Below are 27,622 nucleotides of genomic sequence, written 5' to 3' on the forward strand. Positions count from 1 at the left end.
AGTATCCCAGCAGAGATTGCATGGGCAGAGAAGGGAGGCCTCAGAGTGTAGGACCCCAGGAACAGACGAGTGTTCGCTCTTTCCCTATTGGCTCCTGTGGGGTAGGGACAGACCAGCCCCCATGGACACTAGTGAGGACCATGACAAGAAGCTGCTGTTCTAATCTCATCAGTGGAGGATCCAGCAAGCCCGGATCGGGGTGAAAGAATGACTCAGCCTGCAGGCCATTTGGGGTATGCGCAGTCTGGTCTCCTGAGTTATCTGAAGCCCTGTGCAGTTTTTGCTTTGTATCCCAAACTCCATGGGCCTGGACTCTGCCACTGGGCTTGATCCTCTGCAGCCCAGCCCGTTCCTGTCCCCATGCTGGAAGCAGCCCCTCAACTCGCTTCCTGGGTTTCCTGTTGCTCACCCCACCCCATACCTGCTCCCCACGTTTCTATCGGAGCCCTGTTTCTAAAACAAAAGTCAGATTCCGCTGTGTTCTTAAAACCCTTCAGTGGTTCTGAATTCTTTCAAGACAAGGTTCCAGATATGGAGGCTGAGGGCGAGGGTCTGCACCCCAGGTGTCTGCACTCCTTGTCACCAGCCCCTGGTCGCAGCCACCCAGCTCTGCTTGTCCTGTTTCAGGGTCCAGCTTAGGGCTCCTGTCCTGCGGATGCCTTCCGCAGCCCCCCAGCGTTGGGTCAAGTTCTCCACAGCAGCCCCGGCCCCACGTTTCTTCCCCCATGTGGTCCTCATCACATGTACATTGTCACCAGGCGCTTTGCCTGTTTCCCGGGAGACTGGACACCTAAACCGCATTTTGGAAATCCCTCCCACCATCTCAAGCGGTGCTGAGACACCACCCTGCATTCACAGCACAGTGCGTTCCTGTGACCTCCGCGGGCCATGGTTAGCCCACAGGCTACTCACAGAAAGTGACAGGCCGTGTTCCGAAACTCTTCAAGCAGTCTGACATGGCTGTGGCCCTTCATGAGATTTTATATTTTACGAAAGTGTCGGTCAATAAAGGATTCGTCCTGCACCACTGGAGCACTGGCGCAAGGTGCCCTGATCCCTGAGAACCCGCGTCTGCACAGTCAGCCCTCTTCCCACTGTCTGTCACCTGCTGTGCCCCGTCAGGCTGCTGTGCCTTTCTTCGCAGTGTCTCTGTTTGGGGAAGAATTTTGTCAAAACTGCAGATTTTCTTTTCTTTCTTTCTTTTTTTTTTTTTTTTTCAAGACAGAGTCTTGCTCTGTCTCCCAGGCTGGAGTGCAGTGGCGCGATCTTGGCTCACGACAACCTCCACCTCCTAGGTTCACGCAATTCTTCTGCCTCAGCCTCCCGAGTAGCTGGGATTACAGGCACCCACCACCACACCCAGCTAATTTTTTGTACTTTTAGTAGATTTTTAGTAGAGACAGGGTTTCACCATGTTGGCCAGGCTGGTCTCAATCTCCCAACTTCAGGTGATTCGCCTGCCTCGGCCCCCGCAAAGTGCTGGGATTACAGGTGTGAGCCACCACGCCTGGCCAACTCTGCAGATTTTCTTTCAGGCATCTTAAGCGAGTGGCAAGAGTTATTCTGTGGCTAAGTGTGTAGTTTTGTGTTCGTGAAGATGGTCATGCATGGGTTTTGTGCCAGTTTAAATGCTGGCTCATATATTTGTTGGTGTTTAGTCAGGCAGATTCCAAGAATTGCCCGTAAACTAAATTGCCACTTCCGGTATTGCCAGCACTTTGTTTTCCACATATGAGTCATGTGAGGATCGTAAGGGATGGAGATGTTCTAGAAGGCGGGGGTTGCAAGGATTTGGAATTGTATTCAGTGACAAATGGACTTCTTTCTGAATTCTCATGTAAGGTGGAGATCGCCATAGTTGACCTGTCCTGGAGGTGGGCGCGTGTCCTCCTGAGGAATTGATGCCGTAACATGGTTCATCCATGGGGTTCCTTTGTCAGCCCAAGCCCATGTGCCTCCCAGCAAAGGTCACTGATTTTTAGTCTTTAAATGTCATTATCCCCAAGTGAGGGACGGGGGTAGACCTGTTAGGCCGAAGGCGGGCCATGATGGGAACCTTTTCCTTGGTGGAGGGCGGGCCCCCAAGAGCAGCTGGCTCTGACAGGACATTGTTTTGGAGTCTTGCGAGTCTGGAGTGAGGACGCCTGACAGGGAGCCCCCAGGTGGAGTACCGCATGCTCAGGCGGGCGAGCTCTGCAAGGACCTTTGGCCAGACCCAAGCAGAGCTAAGCTGGATTAGGGTGGGGAGCTGGGCAGGCAGGCAGGGAAGTGGGTGGGCATGCAGGTGCCTGGGACCCCACTCAGCTCGCAGAGATACTTTCCCTGTGAGAGCAGGAGTCACCTCAGGCCTCCTCTCCTTCTGTTATCTGCTAGTGTGTAATAAATATCCACAATTCAGCGGCTTAGGATAACACATAGTTATGATCTCACAGTTTCTGTAGTCAGGAGTCTGGGCACATTGGCCAAGCGCAGTGGCTCATGCTGGTAATCCCAGCAGTTTGGGAGGCTGAGGCAGGCGAATGGCATGAACCCAGGAGTTTGAGACCAGCTTGGGCAATGTGGCAAAACCCTGTCTCTATAAAAACTACAAAAATTAGCCGGTGTGGTGGCACCTGCCCTGTAGTGCCAGCTACTCGGGAGGCTGAGATGGGAGAATCACTTGAACCTGGGAGGCGGAGGTTGCAGTGAGCTGTGATCACGCCACTCCAGCCTGGGTGACAGAGGGAGACCCTGTCTCAAAAAAAAAAAAAAAAAAAAGAGCCTGGACTCAGCCCCACTGGGTCCCGTGTTCAGGTCTCACAAGGCTACAACCAAGGTGTTGGCCACTCTGGGGTCTTTCTGGAGTTCGGGCCCCTCTTCTGAGCCACATTTTTGTTGGAAGAATTCAGTTCCTTGTGGTTGTAGGACTGAGGTCACTGTTCTGCTGGTGTCAGTCAGCCAGGGGCTGCTCTCAGCTCGTCGAGGTCCCTCCCACTGGGCAGCTTGCTTTCTCAAAGCCAGCAAGGACACTGACTTCTAGACCATCTTTTAAAGGGCTCTCCTGATTGGGGCAGGCCCACAGGATAATCTCTCTTTTGAGCAAGGCAGTCAACTGATGAAGGATCTTAATTATTTTTTAATACTCTTTGCCACGTAATACAGCCTAATTACAGTGGTGTCATCCATTATGTCCATGGTCCCACACACTCAGTGGGAGAGGGGTATGCAAGGCAGGTACACTGGTGGTGGGAGTCTTGGGGACCAGCCCACAATTCCACGGTCCCACACAGTGGGAGAGGGCTATGCAGGGCGTGTACATCAGAGTCTTGGAGACCAACCCAGAATTCAGTCGACTGCCCTTGTCTCTCCCTCCGTTCCCTTCTGGTGCCCTTCTTTCCCCCAGCCCTTTCCTCTTTCTTATATCTCACCCCTCTGCTCCCCTTCTTCTTTCTGTATGGCCTCCCTTCTCTTTTCCTAGCCCCTCCTCTCTGTTCCTCCGCCTCCCAACCCCCAAGCTGGTGGGCTATGGCTGCTTTGAAACCTCATGCCTGCTCTGAACTGACTTAGAAACTGAGCCAATGGCACAGAGCCACCTGCCTTACTAGGAAGGGCTGCCCTTGGCGTGGCCTTGGTCACTTTGCTGGCCCATTGGTAGGGCTGTAGGACGTCACTCTAATGCCTTTCGTTCTCTGTCTCTTTCCTCTTTGCTAGATCTTTGTATAGACCCAAGAGGCCTTTCTTTTGTTTGAGACAGGGTCTCACTCTGTCATCCAGGCTGGAGTGCAGTGGCACAATCACAGCTCACTACAACCTCAACTTCCCAGGCTCCAGTGATCCTCCCACCTCAGCCTCCCAAGTAGCTGGGACCACAGGTGTGTGCTACCACACCTGGCTAATTTTTGTATTGTTGGTAGAGACAGGGTTTTACCGTGTTACCCAGGCTGGTCTCAAACTCTTGACCTCAAGAGATCCACCTGCCACGGCCTCCCAAAGTGCTAGGATTCCAGGCCTGAGCCGCCATGCCTAGCCTGGCCCCAATAGGCCCTTCACACCATGTATTGTGGTCTTGGAAATTGAAAATGGCAACAAGGTATCAAACTCTTGATGCAATTGTGATTTTTGACACCCCTTGATTTGAAAGACATGGGGTGGGTTGATAAAGGAGCCAAGCGAATAGAACAGATTCCTCATGAGGATACAAGCCAGGCAACCTCAAGACGACAGATCAAGTATGGCCAGTTTGCAACTTAGATTAAAATTGAGAAAGAAGATACATCTGTAATATAGTGTAAGTCTAGGATGGGAGAGATGGATGTCCCTGTCAGGACCACCCCCATGCCAGGAGCTTGCTAGCCACCTCGGAAGTCCCATTTTAATATTATCTAGGAGCCAGTTGTGGTGGTGCATACCTGTAGTCCCAGCTACTCAGGAGGCTAAGTGAGGTTGCTAGAACCCAGGAGTTCCTGGCTTCAGTGAGATGTGATCACACCTGTGAATACACACACACTGCACTTAAGCCTGGGCGACAGAACAAGACCCCATCCCCAAAGGAAAAAGAAAAAAAAAAGGAAGAAAAAAAGGAAAACATTATGCAAGACGTCTGAAAACTGTGTTTATAGAACCATTGGTGGAAGGATTACAGATGTATTCTCAAAAAAACTGAAGTAGAAAGAGGGTGGGGTTTATTTGATACCGGAAAACCTACATTCAGTAACACTTATGCCATCGAGTTTACTGGGTTGTTGTATCACATGAAACAGTGAATACACATGCAGTTTGTAAAATGTTTTGTAAGTCGTTTGTAGAAACAGTTCAGATGCCAGGCTCGATAGCATCATATCCATTCCTGCTCAAGCATTTGAAACGTTCTCATGGAGCAGAATGTGGCAGAACAGCTACAAGTTGAAAAATACTTATATGGAGGCTAATTTTTTAGTGCAAGGAAGGACTCCCAACAGCTAGAACCATTCTGCTGTGATCTACATTGTGTTGGGAAAAGACGGACTCCTGGCACGGCTGTGTTGAAGGGGAAGCTGAGAGTGCATGTGTGCTGAGAAGTGACTGGATGGGAGTTCGCTGGGATTACAGTCCCAGCTCCATACCTGCCAGCCCTATGACCTCAGATGGGTCTGGCAACTTCTCCAGGCCTCCACTTTCTGCTCTGTAAAGCGAGGGATTGAACTGGAAACCTGAAGTAGCATCCAGCTGTTAACACTCCGCTCCATGCGTCTGTCAGAGCTCCAGAGGGAGGCTGACTGCCCAGCCCTGCCACTTACAGGCTGTGTGACCTCAGGCAAGTTACTTACCCTCTCTGTGCCTTAGTTCCCTCATATTTAAACTGGGGATGGTAACAGTCTCTGCCTAATGAGGCTATTTCAGCAAGTACATGGCATCATATCCATAAAGCTCTTAGAATAGTTCCTGCCTAGCATGTGGTAAGAGCTTGATAAATGGTAGCAGTTCTTATAAGGACTATTTCTGTTGCTTGTGACCACCCTTTTACTCTATTAGTCTGAAATTTATTGCTGTATATCTGTTAAACTCTGAACAAGATTTTCTTTCCGCATCATCACTGCCGACCCTCCACTGGGAAGGTGCCCGCTGCTCTGTCCTCTGACAAGATACTCTGTCTGTTTCAGGCGGAGGCCCGGCTCGCTGCAAAACGGGCGGCCCGCGCGGAGGCTCGTGAGATCCGCATGAAGGAGCTGGAGCGGCAGCAGAAGGAGGTAACGTTTGGGACTCCTCGTTGGGTCTTTTCACAGTGATTTGCGTTCTGGGCCCAGCGTGCAAGGGCAGGCACCTGTTGCTGCAGACGCACCTGGCTGGCTCACGTTGCTCGTGGTCGGAGTACGTTTGTGCCTGACTTCTGCCCAAGGTCAGGCCAGGAGTGCACATAGCATGGATATCAGGCATGCCTGCTCAGACCTGCTGGCTCCTGAGAGGGGCTTAGAAGCCTCTTGCCTGTGAAGATCGTCGTTTCCAGCTGCAGGGAGCCAAAATGTTCAGGGTCTGAGCTTTAGGTTCTAACTGTTGTACTAGAGTCTAGATTCTCTGGATTAAAGTAGAAAAGAAGAATGGATTAATGAGTTTTTAAACTGGCCAGATTGTTTTGTTTAAAAATACGTCCCCCGTGGTTTGTACAGTGTTGGTCACACACGGGCTGCAGGTTTCAGGATATCTAGAGCTCCTGTGTGATAGAGAGACGGGAATGAACACATGGATGAAGCAGGCAGGGAAGAAATTCCTCCCTGGGAAAATGGCTAGCAATGTGTTGACACACCTGCTCAAGCCATTTGCAAGTTATTTTCATCATCTGGAGCTGGAGCTGGGAGTCATTTCCGACAGCATGAGGGTTCTTTAACTCACAGTTATGGTGTGACCTTTTCTCTGACCTCAGAGACATAGAAGCTGAGACCCCACTCAGTCCATGTTCTCCCGTGGGCCATGCCCTGGGGCCAAGGGACTGTCCACACCCGAGCCCACCCCCAAGGGCTTTTCTTCTTAAGAAGATTTGAATTTATTTTGTCAGGAGTAACCAGCTGTCTTCCCCAGGGTTGATTTTCTTGTTTGGCTTACATAGCCAAATGTAAAAAGGCGAGCCAGTGTTTAAAACCAGTGAGATTTCCAATAAAAACCTGAATTTCCAGATTCTCTTTCAGTGGTTGTAGATCCCGCCACATTCCCAGCAAAGACCAAGCTGGCCACATTCCCTGCAGGGTTGGGGCCTTGCCACCGGTCTAACGTGCTCATTGCCCTCTGCTGCTAGGAGGTTGCCACTCCGTGTAGAAACCTGCATGCAGAGGCTGGGCAGTGTCACCGAGCCCTGGGAACCGTCCTGCACACTCAAGCTCTGGTATCCATAGTGGTGCCGGAGGCCACCTGAAGGAATAGTGCTTTTATTCTGAACTGGTTTTTAAATATGTATATGTATACTTTTTTTTTTTTTTGAGATCAAGTCTTGCTCTGTTGCCCAGGCTGGAGTACAGTGACATAAGCTCCACTCACTGCAACCTCCGCCTCCAGATTCAAGCGATTGTCATGCCTTAGCCTCCCGAGTAGCTGGGATTATAGGTGCGCACCACCATGCCTGGCTAATTTTTGTATTTTTAATAGAGACGGGGTTTCGCCATGTTGACCAGACTGGTCTCCAACTCCTGATCTCAAGTGATCCTCCTGCCTTGACCTCCTGGCCTCCCAAAGTGCTAGGATTACAGGCATGAGCTACCACACCTGGCTTACATATATATATTTTAAATGACAATTTCAAGTGCTTTTTCACACGGCCCAGTATCAGTGTCTCTGTAGAAATGTCTGTTCATACCTCAGTGGATGCTCTCAAGCTCCTTGTGTGCAGGACACTGCTGGCCCCTTCCATCTGTTTTAGAAACCTAACGGCAGCAGGTGGGCAAGGTGGTTAATTTGGCGGGCAGTGGCCACTGTTTCTTAGGACACACCGCTGTGTCCTAAGCGGTGTGTCCTGAGCGGACGGCTGCCTCTTTCTCCAGAGCCAGAAGCCACCCCCTCAGGCTAATGCTGGCGTTCTGAGGCTTATCCGACTTTAATTCATTTTGCCTGGCTCCCCAATAGGACCTCACTCAGTCTTTGTTTTTTATTAAGGTTGTAAAAGAGTTATAAAAAGAATTTCCCAAAATATTTTGTTGTTCTGGCAGGTTTCGCACGGTTGATGGGATTTTAAGGCCCCCTGCCCTGTTCATAGTTCCTGTGTCTCAGCTCTGTTGTTACAGCAGAGCCAAGGGCCCAGAGGATGCAGATGGCCGTGAAGCTGTGAGCGGGCCCTACTCGGCCTTCATGATAGCATCCGTCATCCTTTCTTCATCTTTCTCTTGTACAGTAGATGTAACGAAAGTTACTTTCATCAAGAATACAAACCTAGGATTTCTACAAAATCAAGGTGAAAAAAGAATTATATAGTATGTACGTACATCTTCCAAATTAAACATTTAGATAAAAATATATTGTATCTTTTTTTGAGACAGAATCTTGCTCTGTCACCCAGGCTGGAGTGTAGTGGCACAATCTTGGCTCACTGCAACCTCCTTCTCCTGGGTTCAAGCGATTCTCCTGCCTCAGCATCCTGAATAGCTGGGACTACAGGTGCCGGCCACCACGCCCGGCTAATTTTTTGTATTTTTAGTAGAGATGGGGTTTCACCATGTTAGCCAGGGTGGTCTCTAACTCCTGACCTCTTGATCTGCCTGTTTCAGCCTCCCAAAGTGTTGGGACTACAGGCGTTAACCATCGCACCTGCCCCATATTATATCCTTAATTATGGATAGAATTGATTTAAATATATACATATTGATATAAGCAGCTTGTTACAAAGTTGTTGGGCAAAAGTTCTTGATTTAAAAAATAACTAAGATGAATTAAGGCAAGCAATCATCTATGTGAATGGCCTCCTTTAAAAGCAAAGCATCCCTTTATTCCTTTGATTCAAAGGAAGCCCTTTTCTGTTGCATTTTAATTGTACAACGTAAGGACAGTCTGTTGCTGGACTCCCGCATCTCTGTTGTAATATTCCAAGCCACACGAGAAGAAAAATAAAAAATAAGCCGGGCGTGGTAGCATGCACCTGTAGTCCCAGCTACTCAGGACACTAAGGCAGGAGCATTGCTTGAGCCCAGGAGCCTGAAGCAATGATCGAGCCGTGATTGTCCCTGTGCGTAGCCGCTGCACTCCCACTGGGGCAACATAATGAGACCCCCATCTCTTTCAAAAAGTCAAAAAATAAAAAGTAGTTGCTACTCCAGGTGGGAAACCAAGTCTTGGGCATTTAATTTTAGTATCGTAAAAAGGGGGTGCAGAGCAGCCCTCGCTGATGCCTCTGATGAGCACGGACCTTGCAGAGAACATCTGATGAAATCTGATGTAAAACTCCATGGTTTGTCCTCTTCAGCACGTGTACAGATGTCATTTGCTTAGTAGATCGCATTCAGATTTTGAAATTCTCCCTGCTGCATGGTTTTATCATAAAGATATTTCAGGGGGCCACAGGGGTCAAAATATCTCATCCTGTTGCAAATTCGGTGGAACGTCCTCCACCAAGAGTGGTGGTTTTGGTCTGTGCTCTCAGACAGCAGGGACCAGAGGAGGGGATGGTGTCCCTAGCAGGCAGCACCTTTGGCCAACGTTACCTTTTGCACGGTCCTGTGTGGATCTGCAGTCTCAGCTTCCTCATCACTGATGCCTGCACTTCTGCCCTCATGACTGTGGCTTGCGGCTATGACACAGGGCGGGTGTCGTGGGCGTGGCTGCAGACTCCTGCCTGGGGTTGGTCACGGACCAGGACCCAGAGCCACCCAAATTTACCAGGTTGTGGAACGAGAGCCTGGGAGGGGCAGAGAAATGAACGTGGCCAAGATAGTGAGTGAGGACACGGAGTGAAGCAGCTCTACGGAGGAGAAAGCCACTCTTTGTGGCAGCAGAGGATGGATGTGACAGACAGGAAGCTGCCCTGGGAGACGAGAGCCAGACGAGGAAGGGCCGGCCCAGTCAGCCCAGCGCAGCACGCGTTCCTAACGACGGCAACAGTGCCTTCATGAATTTAGGGCCTTTGCAAGGTGATGACATTCTTGTTTAAAGTTTATGTCTGCTTCTTCAAAAGAAGGATTGAAAGATCTTAAATAAGATAGATGTGTATTTTGTTACTAGTCAGAGAAGCCTGGGATTGGGGTCATCTCAGGGCCCCTGCCATGCAGCAGAGGTGGGCTTGGGGCTGTCACCTACCGTCGGTGGTGGGCATCTTCCCGAACTTTACAGGTGGGGAAAACAGGCCTTAGGGGGAGACACAGTTTTCCCTGAATTCAAGAAAATGGCCAAGCCAAGGTTCAAACCGGGTTTGACAAGATGCAAAGCCTGTGGTCTTCCTAGCACACCCCTCTGTCTCGAAATCAGTTCTGCAGCCAACAATAAAAACAAGTAAGAGTGGAGGATGGAGTGAGTCCGTGGACCATGGGGTTGAAGTTCACGCTGAGGATGCTGGCATCCACAGCAGAGGGGGAAATAGAATGATCCACATAATCCTAGTCACTTTCCAAGTGGAAGCATGCCTTGAAGTTCTTCTTGGTGCGGAATTTGAGGCACAGGAATATGAAACATAAAATAGACAATTTTGTTAGAATTTTCTGTAAATACAGAATCAGTAGCCGTTCACCTAGCTGTGTTTTTATGTGATCCAGAGGGTGGGGCAGAGGCCAGGAGGGGTGTACCCATGTGTCCTCGCACGCATTTGTGTGTGCATGTGTGTGTATGTGCACTCACACACATGAGCATCTGTGTATGCATCCAGAGGGAAGAGGGAGTCGAGCTAGTGGGGTCTGAGCTTGCACGTCTTCGGACCATCTTCGGGCGGTGCCTGGAGGATTTAGGAAGGTGCCTCACACTCTTCTTTGCATATCAAGTCTCTGGGCCTGGCTATTATTAGAACCAGTTAACACAATTGGAGGTTATACAATCTGGTAGCTTGGGGCACTGGCATTTTAAGTTGTTGATTAAGGGGAAATGAATACCTTTTGGAAGACCAGTGTTTAAAGGGTAGGGTTGATACTTTGGTATAAAAATTGAGAAACCTGATCCCTGTTTTCATCTGGGCCAAAAGCCATCTCCCCTGCATGCAGGCGTTTCTGAGCAGGCTCAGGGTTTTCTTGAGGGGGCCGCTCTGAGAACACTGAGAAGGGCAGGAAGCTGACCGGGGTTGGTGTCCCCCAAGGGAAGCGTGGAGGTGGTTCTTTTCAGCACACAGACGGCGAGAACCCACCACAGCTTACTCTAGCTGCATTCCAGGGTCTGTTTAAAAGGATATGAGCTCTTTTTTAACGGATTTGTTAGGGGAAAATAATGTACATATTTTTGGGAAAATCAAGGGAACCTTGAACTTCTTCGGGAGAACCTACACTGATAGAAAAAAATGGTGATCGGGGTATCTCTTTTCTTGCTACTGACTTGATACACATTTTGGTTAGAGATGCTTTGTTTCTTACAGTCATATTGTTGGATATAGTCACATGTGTTCCCCCATATAAGACTAGAAATGCCAACTTCTTGGTCTCGCAGTTTTGGCAGTGCCTTCAATAGTGCCTGATATGATAAATGTCTTAATGAAGAATGAATGAAAATGAGTAGCTATCTCAGTTTTATCTAGTGATTACTACAAAATTAAGAGAAACCTCTGAAGCAAACGAATGTGTCAATGTATGATAATAACCTCTTTTAGGAAGATTTCTGTTACATTCTAATGAACACTCCATTTAACTGGAATTTTCCTGTTATTCTGTATGTGTCTCTGTGAATCAGAACATCAAAGCCTCTTTCTTCATTATTTGTGAATTTGACCAGTTAACTTTCCAATTAAGTTTCTGCACTTTTTGGTTAAACTTTTATTACTGCAAAAGGAAATTTTGAATTAAAGATGAAGGAAGAACTTTTTCTTACTGATGGCAATAGGTTATACAGACTTCTGTATTAGAATAATAGCAGTATTTTTGGTAGAGATTCGTGTGGCTATGCCCCTATTTCCCCGATGTATCTAAAATGGAATGTAAAGTGAGTGATAAAATTACAAACTCTTGTCAGTGGGACCTCACATGTTTTCTTATTCACATTTTACTGTTATTCATTGTGGCTTTGATTCATATGGGGAGAACCTTTCATTCTGATGTTACAGCTTCTTTAATTGGATTTTACATTTCTTTTTTCTTTTGTCCTTCTCTATAGATCTATCAGGTCCAAAAGGTAGGCTCTTCTTTATTTTCTAACTTGCATGTACTGTTTTTTCCTTGCCAAGGGCCTGGTCACCTTTCAGAAATAACACCTTGCACTGAAGATACATAGACGTTCTTACTGTTTATTTTACTACTTTGTGTATGAATTTGTTTGAACATTCTGCCTAGATCCTCATCCTGCCCCACTCAAAGCCACAGTCAGACACATTTCTGTGTGCTGAATGCTTTTCTCATCTGCATTCTCCTCAAGAAATTTAAAAATTGTTTCTTTAAGAAGAAAAGTAATTGTAAGGCAAAATAAAATTATATTTCAGAATTTGGATAGCCTTCTGAAATTATGTATTGAAAGAAAAAGATGATTTTATTAGAAAACTTAAAAAATCCATGCAGATTACCACATATTGAGAGAGTATTAGATATTGACTTAAAAATCTGAGTAAAAAGACAGTGATGATATAAAATAAACCTGCCATTCATCCCTAATGCTGAGAGATCATAAAATAATGCGCCTCTCTGTTTCCTAATATTTTGTAGAAGCAGCTGAGGTTCAGAAGTAAATACACTGGGCAGGCCGGACACAGAAAATAAAGACAACCAAGTCAGTGATTCAAGATCTAGCAAAAATGAAGTCAGAAGTGAGCGAGTTCCTTGAGAATTTATAGAATTTGTATACAAGGGAATCTTTCCCATAAATGAATTTAGTTTGATACTTACAACATCTGTGATAGTTCCCTTTTATAAATTTATTTAGTTTCTAGATGAACAACAACTGTATTTTTCTCTTAGAGCGGATGAGAAAATCAGAATAAGATCACTTAATTTCAGAGGTTAGAGCCCACAGGCCCTCGGAATGCACGGGCGGTAGATTTAAGACCTGTTGTGTTGGATTCCTGTGCTGGCCATCAGAACGAATCGCCTTCCCTGCGGGCGCCCTGCACTCTGCATAGCTGCTGTCCCGAAGAGTGCAAAGAAATTTGTTAAGTAGATGCCAGAATCTCTTGTGCTTGGCTAGTGTTTCCAGGGCCCAAGTGTAGAAGTGGATATTGCAGCTGGCGTTCCTCCTCGTCCTCAGAGAGCCTCGGGAAGAACTGGACAGGTGCAAGGCCGGGCGGGGAGCCCTGCCTGTGACTGACAGCAGGACGCTCTCATCCAGAACCTGGAAGAGGGGCTCTGTCTGGTCGTTTCCACTCGCATTCATGCCTTTCTTTTGCTAGGTCACTTTAGTTTCTTTTCACTAACGTGCCAGGGATACATTGTGAAAACTTTTGTCAGAATGAATTTGTGTAGAATGTGAAGCTAGAAGGAGCCCCGGAAATCCGCAGTGGAGGAGCAGCGGCACAGTTTTGTGGTAAAGGTGTGCCCAGGGAAGGGAAGGCTTTCCTCATCGCTGAGATGTCTGGGGAGGAGAGGAGGCGGCGATTGCTCCTCCGGCCCAGCCAACTGCTTTGCGGAACAGTTTCTCTGGGATCAAAGCTATTTCTGAAAGTAGTGCGGCTCCTGCTTCCCTCCGCATGGCTTCCGGCTCATGGTAGTGATTGACTTTTGAAATGTTTGCCCTCCCTGGGTTTGCTATGCTAGTGCTGCTGGCTAACCCAGGAACTACTAGTTAATTGCACTTGCTGTTACTAGGGGCGTTCTCTGCCCAGGAATGACGTGAAATGCAGTTACAGTAGACACTTAGAAGACCACCCTGGCCGGGCGCGGTGGCTCATGCCTGTAATCCCAGCACTTTGGGAGGCCGAGGCGGGCGGATCACGAGGTCAGGAGATCGAGACCACCCTAGCTAATACGGTGAAACCCCGTCTCTACTAAAAATGCAAAAAAAAAAAAAAAAAAAAAAAAATTAGCCCGGCGTGATGGCGGGCACCTGTAGTCCCAGCTACTCAGAAGGCTGAGGCAGGAGAATGGCGTGAACCCAGGTGGTGGAGCTTACAGTGAGCCGAGATTGCGCCACTGCACTCCAGCCTGGGCGACAGAGCGAGACTCCCTCTCAATAAAAAAAAAAAAAAAGACCACCCATGAACAAGGTGAATGATTTTCAATACCGGTTCTTCATCATGAAAAGAGCAAGATAGAGTGTGCAGATATAATGGGCAAAAAGAAATCTATGAAAACAGAAAAACTGACAATACAGATTTCTTTTGGAATTTAAATAATTGTATTGTGAATTTTTATAGCCCTCATCCTTCTAAAAACATATTTTGCTTCCCTCTTTCTAGTTGAGCCAAGATAGGGAGGAGCGATGGCATCATATTTTACTTGTGAAAAATCTGGAACTTGACAGGTGCTAACATTAATTGAATGCAAAATAGCTTTAAGCTGATGCATTTCCCTGACACTGAAGTTAAGACATGACTTTAGGATATATTTGCTTTTATTTCCTTTCTGAATTTATATTCCAAGGGAATAACTTACAGAAAAAGATATGGTTCATGTCCTTTTTATAGTAGAGTTCAGTATTATTGAATTTTTAAAAGCATTTTAAATTCTCCCTCCTAATTTTTGCTCTTCCAATTTTCTACTTACCATCATCTCTAAGAGAAAGAGGTAAGACCATCTGAGAACTGCATATTTTTAAATCTGACCACACTTTGAAATGAAACTAAACCAAACATAGCAACAGCATGTTTTGGTTATTGTAAAATAATTTCAAAAATGGTCTTGTATGTCTAGCGTCTGATTTTTTCTCTTGATTATCAGATTTTAATGTATAAAGAGAAAATTCGCATCTGTGTTATAATATGGAAGTTTGGTTAGTTGTTTCTTGATTTTCTTACTGGAAATTAAATAAAAAGCAGAAAAGCAAAACCCCATTATTTGGGCCCATGACCTGGGTTCCCACCTACCTTTGGGATTCCCCAATTCAGTGACAGCAGTAGCCGTTCTGAGTCTGCTTTTCTCATTTTAACTTGGACCACTGAACAAGATAAAAACATGGACGTATAAACTAAAGCAAACTTGTCCAACCCACGGGCCACATGCGGCCTAAGACGGCTGTGAGTGCAGCTGAACACAAATTCGTAAACTTTTTAAAAATATTATGAAATTTTTTTTGCAAATTTTTTTTTTTAGCTCATCAGCTATCGTTAGTGTATTTTATGTGTGGCCCAAGATTCTTCTTTCAGTGTGGTCCGGGGAAGCCAAAAGATTGGACACCTCTGAGCTAACGTCATCTCCAGACATGCATAACTTGTGGGTCTGCATATTTTTCTTCTGTACCAAGGCCTCTTCTGTGGGTGGCAGTCATCTCTCCGTCCATGCTACAAAGACATCAAAGTCTGAATTCTCATGGGCCTGGACTCAGCATAGACACCAGGCAGCTAGAACAAGTGTCAGCACACAGTTTCTCCCCTTCTTCTCTCAGTTTCCCTGAGGTCCCAACACAGGAATGGCTCTGAGCTTCTCCTTCTCTTAGATGGTGTTTTATTCCTTCATCGTGTTTGCTTTGAAGGCATGAGCAGCCTGTCCGAGGGGGCGTGAAGGCTGCTGGGCCGGCTTTTCTGTCTTGCTCTCCGCCGAGGCCCTTGGTCCTGGGGAAGCTTCGTCCTGGGCTCTCTTGCTTTGCCGGGATGGAATGGGCGGGGAGGATCTCTCTTCACAGCTCACAGCCTGCATGACTGCACGGGTGGCGGCTCCCTGCGTAGAAGCCAAGTGTGTTGCTGACTGCTTTGCCTTGGCGTGTTACCTTCACCGCGCGGCTGGACGGCGGTTTGGAAATGCATGTCGGAACAGTGCCTTAGACAACTGCCTTTTTAAAAAATTTCACTTCTTGCCTAATTTTTTTCCCCTTCTGTCTATAGAAATATTATGGGCTGGATACAAAATGGGGTGACATCGAGCAGTGGATGGTAGGCCTTGAATATAATTTTGTTTTTACTCTTCCCTCCCCATTTGAATACAATGTTGAGACTTAAATGGTTTATAATGTAATTCTTATGTAGTTTAACTATGTAGATAGATTCCTATTGCACCATAATTTAATACTGAGAGATTTTCTTCCGGGGATTTCTGCATCTGGTCTCTGATTGTTTACATCCCCAAATGCAGCCTGCTTAGAAACAGTCCTGGTCTTGCCTGTTCAGTAGCCACTGACTGCTGATGTCTCCTGGCCAGCGGTTTGGGGAGGTCTCCACTACCACAGCCACCCTGATCTCCTTGAGCACAGGGCCCTCCACCAGGATTCAGGCTGGGCATGTGCCCCTGGCTTGAGAACTTTCCAGAGAACATTCCCATTGGCATCGCAGCTCACCAGGCTCTGGTTGGAACCTGAGAGGTATATTATGCTCCATTTCCTTCACTCATGATTGCGACCAGCTGCCCCATCACCCTCATTTAGACTTTATCTGCATTTGCTGTTGGGTTCTCTCTTCATCTTGTCCGCTGTGCCTGCTGAAACCACTGGTCTTTGGTAAGAAAATTCCTTTACCTTCTCAACCTGCTTCCTAGAACAGCCCCTCTGCCATCCTGTGAATGGAGAGCTAGCTCGCCCCGATGATATTCCTGTCTTTCTGGCTTTCTCGGGAAGCAGCAGCACCCACATAGGGAGGCTGCGGAAGGGGGATAATCTGTGTGCTTTCCACTGGTCCCGAGAGAGCATGGCCTGGCCCTTCTCGTTAGTTCATCTACCTGAGTCCTTCCACCTCTTCCTGTCCCTTTTGCTTTATTGCCTGGCCCCGTGGACTTCATCACATGCTTGTAGCATTTGAGAACCTGGTTAGGATAGAAATGTCCTATTAAATGTTTCTTATACATAAAATTATCTGAGGAAAATCCAAAATTATTTCCTAACATCTTACATACTGGGTATAAAAGAGGTTATCTCTTCAAATATAAAGAGCACACACTTACTCTGTCGGAAATATGATTACATTCAGCCTAGGCAAACCATCATTTTAGGCTTACATGACATAAATGTATTTTTGTTAAACCTTAAGACATTTTTGTCCACAGGCATGGTGATATAAGAGAAAAAAAGAAAAGAAAAATTTTAAAAATCTTAAGACATTCTTTGAAGTTGTATCGTTGTTTTATATACCACTGAGAAAGAAAAAAATGCTAATTATAACTGAACAACTTGGATTATAAGATACACCCCAGCTTCAGAGATGTCTAAGTGTGAAAAACCATGTGTGTCTTAGAATCCACAATATGTAGTAGAAAGAGTGACATCCTTTTCGAATATTTTGTGGAAATGATTTGTCTTCTGATTCCTGAAGAGAGTAAGGTTCTGAAAGTAAGGGGAAAAGTAGATTGATTTAAATGGACCAGATGATAGAGGTTAAAAAAAATTAAGGCCCAGCTTCTGCCCCAGACACTGTTTTTACAACAAAAATGAAGTATCCCAATTATTTTTGTGCTTAAGAACCTCCCACCCCAGAAAAAAACGTTTTTACCCACTGGTTTAATTGAAGCCTTTAAACGAAGGCAGAGAAAATATTTATTTGACATTTAGATCAGAACTGCTGTATTATGTTGCAATGGGACTACCTAAGCTTTTTTAAAGCACTTTTCCTGTGTCCGTCTGTCTCTAACATTTTCATACTGTTTCCTCCATTATTTTGGTAGGAAGACAGTGAGCGCTACTCTCGTAGATCCAGAAGAAACACGTCGGTTAGTACCGTGTTCATTAATTACTTAGGCAATTTGATTGAATTCTAATTTATACTTGTAGTGACTGAAGTATATATAATATATATAATATCTTAATGATGATATCATCTCTTAAAGAAATTAACTAACACTATTGATGATGGAATACTGATATTATTACCTAAATAAAGACTATGAACTCAGCTTTTAGCATTTTGACCTAAATTTGGTAAGGAGAGTGTGTTTGAGAAATTTTTGAGTATTAATATATTCATAACAACTGTAGTGCTTTTTGTGCCACTGAATACCCATAAATAATTTGCATAGTAATATACACCAATGCTGTGTATTTATATTACCGGTGAGATAATACTACTTGGATGAAATTACTTTTTTTTTTTTTTTTGAAACAGAGTCTCGCTCTGTCACCCAGCCTAGAGTACAGTGGTGCAATTTTGGCTCACTGCAACCTCCACCTCCAAGATTCAATGATTCTCATGTCTCAGCCTCCCAAGTAGCGGGATTACAGGCACACGCCACCACACCCAACTAATTTTTGTATTTTTGGTAGAGGTGGAGTTTTCCCATGTTGCCCAATCTGGTCTCGAACTCCTGGGCTAAAGTGATCTGCCCACCTCAGCCTCCCAAAGTGCTGGGATTACAGGCATGAGCCACTGTGCCTGGCCCTGAAATTACTTTTTTTTTTTTTGAGATGGAGTCTTGCTCTGTTGCCCAGGCTGGAGTGTAGTGGCACAATCTTGGCTCACTGCAACCTCTGCCTTGTGGGTTCAAGTGATTCTCATGCCTCAGCCTCCTGAGTACCTGGGATTACAGGCATGTACCATGACACCCAGCTAATTTTTGTATTTTTAGTAGAGACAGGGTTTCGCCATGTTGGCCAGGCTGGTCTCAAACTCCTGACCTCAAGTGATCTGCCCGCCTTGGCCTCCCAAAGTGCTGGGATTACAGGCATGAGCCACCACGCCTGGCCCTGAAATTACTTTAAATCCATATTGCCCATAAGCAGACAGAGATCCACAAAGGCCATGTTGTGGGGGACCTAGTTGTGGTGTCCACTGAGATGTCCAGGGGCGGCTGACCCCCCCCCCCACTGCTGGGGGTGGGGTCAGTTCCCAGCGTCCCCCTAAGACTTGGGCACTGGTTCTTCACATATGTTGTATGATTACTTCACGATTGTTCTCATCCTTTCTTTTAATAGGCTTCTGATGAAGACGAGCGCATGTCAGTGGGTAGTCGTGGAAGCCTGAGGGTCAGTAACCAGAATGATGGAGTTTGCATGGCACAGTTTCTGGTCCAAGCCCTTTGCCTTCTCATCCCTGCATTCTGATTTCTTCTCCATTATCCCCGTGGTCTGATAGTCAATACTTAACTGATGAGATGCTTACTTAAAATCAAATCAGTGGGGGATGTTTCTTTGTTGCTGTAGAGAGATTATTAATATGCATAGGCACGTTGGTTGTTTCTTTCTCCCGAGATGAAGTCGTCTTTTTTTCAATACTTATCCACATCACAAAGCTCCCAAGCCTTGATTAGCACAGTGGTCTCAGCACATTGGTGTTCCACAGGAATGCAAAGGCGCATCTGCCCTTCAGTAAGTCTGTATCCACTGACACACATGCTTCTGGTAAAATTGGAGCCTCTATTAAAGTAGCTGTAAGTTAATTATTATTGAGCAGTGTTTTCACACAGCTGCTATAGACTGCCTGCTGAAAACCTGGACCAGGACTGGATCCGTAAGATCTGCCTTCAGCCGCTTTTCCTTGTATCAGTTATAATTAGATCTCTTCACCTCTGATAGGCTTAATGGTCAATCAACACAAATATGGACTTTTCCTTAAACATTTCAGAAACCTTAATAATTACACTTGAAAAGAGTGTGAGTTTTGGGGAAAGTAAAACAGAAAAACTATGTTTTGCCCAGTGCTTTAAGTCAGTGGATTAATCTGAGCATGTCAGTTTCTTTTACCACGGGATTGAAATTACATCTCACCACTAGTAATAAATAAGTCTCAAAGCAGCCACTCCATTTTATTAATCCTTAGGGACCCTATAGAGCTGAAGGCTGGTTTTACTTCACTGTGACAAGTAAATCCTATTATTCCTTGACTTATACATGTGCTGAGTGTGTGTGTAATTTGGCCTTTTGTAATGATAAAATGCAGAGGTGAAACAGAGTTGCTGTGCTGTGAAGCAACTCTGTCCTTGTCACTGTCCTTGCAGTGCCAGAAGCAGATCCGTAATGATTTTGCCAAAAAGCTGTGGTTCAAATGTGAGGCCCACCTGAGGGCTTCCTTGCTGCTTAAAACCTTCTCCTGAGATGTAGCCTCAGGAATGCCGTTGTAACTGTTAACCTCAGGACCCTCTGACACCACTCACCCGGGAAGAGGGAAGATTTATGGACCCAAAATATAATAAATGCAAAGCTCAATTAACAAAGTCTGTAGACAAGGCCCAGACATCATAGCTGTTGAGCAGGCCCAGGAGAAGCTTGAGTCCTTGAAACCAGTGAAGAAAATGCTGTTTCAAGGATGAGGGAGAGTGACCAAGAGAGGAGAAAACTCAGACTTAGCAGCATAGAGGATGTCGGTGACTTTGGCAGGAGAACTTTTAACAGAAATGTTGAGGGCAAAGCCTGGTTTATACGCGTTCAAGAGAGAATAGGAGGAGAGAGACACAGAATCCCAGACTCTCTCTCAAAATGCATCATTTTCAGAGCCACACCCTCCTGAAATTATAGGCAAGAGGTATGCACTTACATTTTCCTGGGAAAAGTATGTTCACTTTCTTAAGATTCTCAGAGGGTCTCCTGACCCCAAAGAGTTGAAAACAATTGCAATATGAACGAGTATGATGGTGTTATGTAACAGCATTCATTTCATTTTCAATGATTTTTAACCAGAAATAAGTTACATCTTTCTGCTGGACACCACTCTTTGCCAAGATATCAAGTACATTTGTTTTAAGAGCTGAAATTCCCTATGGGAGATTCATCATTAGGACAGTACATAAGATGGGGAGGAAGTGGATGGGATTTTCGTTTTCAGTCACATGACACTTTCCCATCGTGTACTTGATCTAAAGAAATAGATTCCTCAGAACTTAAGAACTTGGATCCTGGAGATGAGAGTCAAACCTCCTAATATTTATAGGTACCAAACAAGCCCAGAGCAGTGAAGAGGCCTGCTTGGGGTCACAGTTCCTAGGAACAAGGCCAGTGCCTGCTGCTCAGAGGCCTGGTGGCCTGCGTGCCCTCCATGTGCTGGGTGCCCTGGGCGCCCTGGGCTCTATGCTTGCCCCTTTGTACCACCGAGCAGGGCACTCCCCAGAGTGAGGACTCTCATCTCGCTCTGTTTCTATACAGGGTCAGTTTCTACTGTTTTTATATATTTTAATATTATGAACTTTTTACATTGTTGATTCTAAGATCGTATCTTTTATTTATTGACTCTGAAAACACAGGCCTTCTTCATTTAACTAGAAAAGATGATAAACCCTAAAAAAGGTGGGGAAGTGATTTATACTATTCTGGCATTTGTATGGATGCCTCCTCAGAAAATCTAGATTTCGAATTTTCTAGAATTTCTAGATTTTAGATTTTCTGGAAAAATCTAGATTTTTAATTTTCCTTTTTGAAAAACTGACGACAATCCATCTGTTAACCTTTTCCCTTATGTAACTAAAATGGATTATGTAGAAGAGGAAATAAGATTTATCAAACTGTTTCAGACTTCCTGAATTATAGCAACCTTTTCCATGGAAGTTTATTTAATACTACTGGATTCTATGGTAGCTACCATTCTGACATAATTCTTTTTGTAAGTACATATTAGATCCTAGAGATTATGGAAAAATGTATTTTTGTTAAGATTTTAAAGATTTCTTGTATTTATGTTTTACTTAGCTTTTAAATTTACTTTTGGCAACTCTCTTTTCTGTTGTTTTTTTTTTCTGCTATCTTTCTTCTGACAGTCGCAGCCTGACTTGGAGTATGGGGGTCCCTACGCCTGGGTGAGATGGTCGGATATACTTTGCTGTGTGACCTTAACTGTGTGGTGTGACATATAATAACCTATGCTATTTCCACGAATCTCCTGGGTGCTTTTCTAAAAAACCAAGTACATCTTTGTCTCCAGTTTTTGCCTGGGGGGCTGTGAGGCCAGGAGGGCAGGCTTACCCTGCGGAGCGAGCAGTCTTCCTCCTGGGGCCTCCAGGGTGCAGCCCTGATCCTGCCGGAGGGAGGACCCCAGGTATCTGTGCATGAACACTCCCTCACCAGGTGGCCTGTGAGCACCAGCTGTTTGCCATGCCTTGTGTTAGCAGCTGTGTATACCAAGATGAAAAAGATAGTGTCTGCCTTCAAGGAACTCAAATTAGATCAAGAATTCCCAAAGCCTCTAAATTTCCTTTAAAAAATTAAATGTAAAGTCATTTTACCTAATGAAAAATACATTATTTTCCAATCTATATCCATTCAAATTAAATGTACAATCTGACTTTTTTGCCAGGAAATATTCTCTGAGAAAGCTCCTACTTCCAGTAACAAAAACTAAGGCTTTAGACTTTTAAACTCAGAATTACTCCTTCTTATATGTATCTGACAGTTTCTGTGCCTTATGCTTTCTAAAAGTCTGTCAGTGTTATACTTCAAGGAAGAAAAAGTTCTCCCCAGAAAGCACAGCTCAGCATTAAAGTGATTTGATACTAAAGTTATTATAGCGTATTATGTACTATTTCACCTGAAGGACTTTACCCAGAAGCATTTTGTGCTTCATTTGTTCCAGTGCATTTCAAAATTATTTAGTAAATTCCTGTTTTAAAAATGTATTTTTGGCCAGGTACGGTGGCTCACGCCTGTAATCCCAGCACTTTGGGAGGCCGAGGTGGGCAGATCACAAGGTTAGGAGATCGAGACCATCCTGGCTAACACGGTGAAACCCCGTCTCTACTAAAAATACAAAAAAAATTAGCTAGGCATGGTGGCGGGTGCCTGTACTCCCAGCTACTCAGGAGGCTGAGTCAGGAGAATGGCATGAACCCGGGAGGCGGAGCTTGCAGTGAGCCAAGATTGTGCCACTGCACTCTAGGCAAGACTCCTTCTCCAAAAAAAAAAAAAAAAAATTTATTTTTGTGTTTGCAATTATAATGAATAAATTGTAGCATACATCTACATAGCATATTTGGTGCCGTGAGCCTCCTGTGGGGCGGCTATTCTGCTCTTAACAGATGCAGGCGGAGTGAGTAGCTTGGGGATCAGGACAGGGGAAAGCACAAAGACAGGTCATTAGATTCAGAAAGTGCTCTTCACGGAGTATCTGTTACCTACAGAGCGCTTCAAGTCACTCTGGCAGGTGAGAGCATTTCCGTGACACTGTACCTCCAGCGACTCCCCTGTTCTTTAAGGAATTCAATGTATTAGCAACGTAAATCTAGATTATTACTCTTTTTATGTTAAATTCAAAGTTAATTTTATTTAAGAGCTAACCCCCAGTGGGATAAATGTATGTGTTAGCAATGGTCAGGAACACATTTTGGATTTCTTTTTCGGTGTTCTTTTTAAAAATTCAATAGAATGCATCAGGGATCGAACTCAAGAGTTTTGACGTTGCCTTCCTTGTTTGTTTTCCATCTCTAATGCCCTTTACATGTGCTCTGTCTTTTGACTCGTGGAGAAGAAACATCTAACATTATTAATCCAAAAAGTTGGCAGGGGACTTCTGCATGGTCCAACGGGAAGGTGACAGACGCTTTGATAACACTGCGTGGTAGTCATTAGCATTCGGACTAGTCACAAGTTACCGTTTTCATAGGGCATTTACCCTTGTATCTTATTTATCCTGTATTAGAAAATTCTAACTTATGTATGTCCTCTTTATTTTGTTCTCTCTTATGGCAGTGTTTCTGGAGAGCTTGTTAGAATGCATGTTCCTGAGCCCTTTCTCTAAGTATCCTGATTCCCTAGGCAGGGGCCCTTGCTTGTGAGAAGCATGCCAGGTGACCAGGAAGCAGGTGGTCTGCGGACTCCCCTCTGAGACCCAGTCTTGGAGCATGAAACCAGCAAAGTGAACAAGCTTATGTACCGCTTAAAGCCACACAGTACAATAGAGCAAAGCTTGTTGAACATCAGAGACCCAACTTAAGATGAAGTTAATATGCTGCCTGTGGACTTTTTGTTCTAATATTGGTCAGTTAACTGTCAGTGCCCCTTGCCCTTTTACGCCACGTAAAAATAGCCCCACCCATCTAAATACAGCACAAAAAACACCATCCAAGAGGAGCAAGTTAGCAAGAAGGTCAAAGTTCTTCTCCCTATGGAGATATAGTTAACAAGATCCTATAGATTTGGGAATACATTCAAGGAATACAGCCCAGGAATAGATTCCTTATGATAGAATTCCATTACCACAGACGTGGTCATGGAAACTGCTTTGCAGGCTTTCCTGCAGAGTAACAGTTTTTCCCGGGTTTTCGTGGAAGCCTGTAAGTGGAAAGGTGACAAATGAGAGGATACTGTCATGCTTCCGGCTTGCCCACCTTCTGCTCCATCGCTGCAGGCTGAGCTGGAGAACTGCAGTGCAAAGGACAGGGTTCCTCTGCAGCGCTGTGTGTTTCATAAGCAGCGCTGTGTGTTTCATAAGCAGCGCTGTGTGTTTCATAAGCAGCAGTGGAGAGCCAGAGGCCTTGCTTATGTCATACATTTCTCTTCCTCATTTATTAGTAAAGTCAAAGTCATCTGAAATTGATTAACGTTAGCCTTCATTGTTATATTAATTTCTTCTGGAATCTAGTTTCTGAAGAGATAACAAGGGATTGAGATCTACAATTTGCAAGTCCTTGACATGCATTTTCATGTCAAATAATCTTGTTGCTGAAGACATGAGAGGAAATTAGTCTGAGTAAAACTCTTGCCAACCTCCAAAGATTTTTACTATTAATTTATTTCAGAAATGTTTTAATGTTACTCATAGAGTTCTCAAATTTAATGTGGAAGGATTTCTACACTTCTTTTGTTTCCAAACTTCAAATTGATTTCTTGATTTGTTTTGAGTTATAGCAAAGATAAATATATAGTTTGATAGTTAAAGTTTCATGAATCTGGATTTATAATCTGTTTGGAAATTCAATATTTTTTTCTACTTTAATGTCATGGCTGCAAAACATGTGCTATGCAGCACCCATCCCCTGAATAAGGAACCACATTCAGCACCTCCCACGTGCCCGGGCCCCTTCCATGTATATTCAGGTATCCGCCCAGTCAGCACATGCTTCATGAGAGCACTGTTCTAGGTGCTTGAGATACTCATTTTCATCTCGTTTAATCCTCACGATGGCTTTGTAATGTATTTATTATTATGCACATTTTCACGGCTGAGAAAGCGGATGTTCGAGTGGATTAAATAATTACTTAAGGTCACATGACAGAACTTCTGTCTGGAATTTGGCCTCATGCCCAGAACCTGATGGCATCTCCTTCCATTTTTACCAGTTGTGTAGACTGCTCCTCCTTTTTCTGTCCCAAGAGCTGGTTTTGTCTCTGATGTTTGACAGTTCTTATTTTGAATCGGCAGAAATTTCCTTATAGATGAATTAAGGGGCGTTTAGAAAGCCCTTGCTTTGACTTAAGGGAACCTGGGCTGGGAACTGAGAAGAGAGGGATGATAGGCATCCACTTAATACAGTCGTTCTCCTTTATTCTGGAGGACACATTATGAAAGTATTAAATATGTGTTCAGATTTCATTTTGAAAAATAAAGTGGGAGGGCTGGATGAATGAAAAACTAGTGTAGAGGCTATACCCCACGATGAACTTTTGCATTTCACTATAGATTGCCTGGAAATGATTTCTGAGGCTGGGCGCAGTGGCTCACACCTGTAATCCCAGCACTTTGGGAGGCCAAGGCGGGCAGATTATGAGGTCAGGAGTTTGAGACCAGCCTGACCAACATGATGAAACCACTTCTCTACTAAAAATACAAAAATTAGCCGAGCATGGTGACGCACGCCTGTAATCCCAGCTACTCAGGAGGCTGAGGCAGGAGAATCGCTTGAACCAGGGAGGCAGAGATTGCAGTAAGCCAAGATCGTGCTGCTGCACTCCAGCCTGGGCGACAGAGTGAGAGTCCATCTCAAAAAAAAAAAAAGAAATGATTTCTGAATCTTCTGAATTATGGCCCATAGCATCACAATGTGCCATAATTTTCAAAGACCCTCCCTGAACCAGGAACTGAAAACTCATTGACTCAGACCGAATCACTACCCATCGGCCTGGCATGTGGCGACTTGCTAGCAGAATGTCCACAGCGCCACCATAAAACCAGAAACAGAGCCTGACAAGGAAACAGCCACGCCAAGCCCAAATGTTCCACCCCGCAGAGGGACTTGGTGCTGCTTTAAGACTAAGAGTGACATGCGACGGGAAGCCTACTGACTTGGTTAGCTTGACTGCTGTTCTCTCCTGAGCTGTGGGGGAGTGGACGGGGGCAGGGATACAGTTTGGGAGCTGCTAGGACTTGTACAGTCCTGGGCTGGTCGTTCACCCACTCCACCAAGTAAGCTCACCTTATACCTGGTTGGTTCGTCCCTGCTGATTTGTACCTGTGAATTCATTTGTGTACTGATGTCAGTTTTTCTCTTTTCTTCATTGAAACAGACAAATGGTTATGATGGAGAATTGTATGGATCACAGTCCCTGAATAGAAGATCTGGCAGGGTTAGTATAGTAAATTTGCATGGCTCAAAATTCAAATAGGTTGTTTCAAAGCTTCTAGAACTAAAAACTAATTGCTAAATTTAAATTTAGCTTCTTTGCTGTTTTTAAATGTTAAAATGGGTCTGTCTTTTTTTTCCTAGCACATGATGGAATGAAAGATAATGTTTTTCAACTAGCAAACATTCTGAGAATGTTAGCCCTCCACCATTCTGATTGTTAGTATAAGGGGTAGATATTGATAAGAACCTCAAGTTTAAAAAGATCTGAAATTAAAGATTAGCTCTTTCATTACTGTATTCCCCTGGGTGTATGTATATAATATGTGTATTAAGTGTATTCAGCTTTCAAAGATATTAAATCCAACATTTTCGCAGTCTCCACATCTCTCACTTGTAATTTTAATGTTTGCCTTAAAGGCATGTGTACAAGAACCTGTGTTTTTCTGGAGAGGAAAAGGAGAAGAAAACAATGCAGATGCTTGGAAGGCTCCCAGTTAAGGGGTGGGAGGCAGGAAGAGCTGGTGGAAGGAAAGGGTGATGCTCTAGGGGGAGAGAGAGGGAGTGGTGCCAGTGGCAGGGGCATTAGGGAGACCGGACGGGGTGGGGAGGGCTTTGGATTATCAAGGACAGGAGGTCATTGGGGATTTTAAAAGGTTGCACTGGATACATTTCCATCAAGCTTCACAATATCCCACAGGTCCATTCCGTGTTAAATGGCCTAAAAATTTCCTGTTCTTATGCTTCATTTTTTTTTCTTTTAGTAATATTCCTAATTGTGTAAAATAGTATTTCTTGTCATTTATCTTAATTATGTTATATTAAGATATCATGTATACACTTAAATTATACTTTTGGGCTTCAAATGAGTGACCCACCGTTACCTTCTTCCCTCTCCCTGACCAAACCAGTCTTTAGCTTTCTGAAACCAGCTGATCAAGTTGTTTTTATTTTATCATTCCTATTTACCTATTTGGCATTGCATGCACTTTAATATTTATTTATTTTTTGAGACAGAGTCTTACTCTGTCGCCCAGGCTGGAGTGCAATGGTGTGATCTCAGCTCACTGCAATCTCTGCCTCCCAGGTTCAAGTGATTCTCCTGCCTCATCCTCCCGAGTAGCTTGGATTACAGGCACCCACTACCATGCCCAGCTAATTTTTTTGTATTTTTTAGTAGAGACCGGGTTTCACCCTGCTGGCCAGGCTGGTCTCGAACTCCTGACCTCGGGTGATCACCCACCTCGGCCTCCCAAAGTGCTGGGATTACAGGCGTGAGCCACTGCACCCGGCTGGATGTGACATTTTTAAAATGTATATTCAAGACATGTAAAGACGGCCTGCAGGACATTTTCCCTGTGTGGATAAGGGCTCTCCAGTGGACAGGTGGCAGCAGGCTGTCATACTCCACCCACCTTTCTGGCACCGCAGGGCTGAGCTATAGCCCGCAGGTGGGCTGGGCTGAAGAAAGATTGAAAATTTTGCAATAAATGGAATTTTAGTTACCTAAGGAGATAAGTAACAAGGATAATTCAGACTAGGAGTTTACTGACAACACAGTGTGAAACTCAGTAATCACGAATCGTGCT

At 44.9% G+C, this 27,622-nt stretch overlaps 1 protein-coding gene across 50 annotated transcripts in view; it reads left to right on the plus strand.

The window, feature by feature from the left end:
* The window catches only part of LRRFIP1 (LRR binding FLII interacting protein 1), a 167,662-nt gene that overhangs the window by 82,093 nt on the left and 57,947 nt on the right, over positions 1–27,622 (plus strand). For 31 of the 50 annotated variants that reach the window (XM_077957970.1, XM_077957978.1, XM_077957971.1 and 28 more), the window contains exons 2-8: positions 5,619–5,705; positions 11,713–11,730; positions 15,521–15,568; positions 17,286–17,330; positions 18,529–18,579; positions 21,300–21,338; positions 25,978–26,037. In XM_077957970.1, the coding sequence (XP_077814096.1) occupies positions 5,619–5,705; positions 11,713–11,730; positions 15,521–15,568; positions 17,286–17,330; positions 18,529–18,579; positions 21,300–21,338; positions 25,978–26,037 (348 nt within the window). The remainder of the gene's footprint in view (positions 1–5,618; positions 5,706–11,712; positions 11,731–15,520; positions 15,569–17,285; positions 17,331–18,528; positions 18,580–21,299; positions 21,339–25,977; positions 26,038–27,622) is intronic. The other 19 variants (XM_077957994.1, XM_077957980.1, XM_077957989.1 and 16 more) reach the window with 2 other exon arrangements.

Source organism: Macaca mulatta, chromosome 12 (genome assembly GCF_049350105.2).
Source record: "Macaca mulatta isolate MMU2019108-1 chromosome 12, T2T-MMU8v2.0, whole genome shotgun sequence".
Taxonomy (NCBI): Eukaryota; Metazoa; Chordata; class Mammalia; order Primates; family Cercopithecidae; genus Macaca; species Macaca mulatta.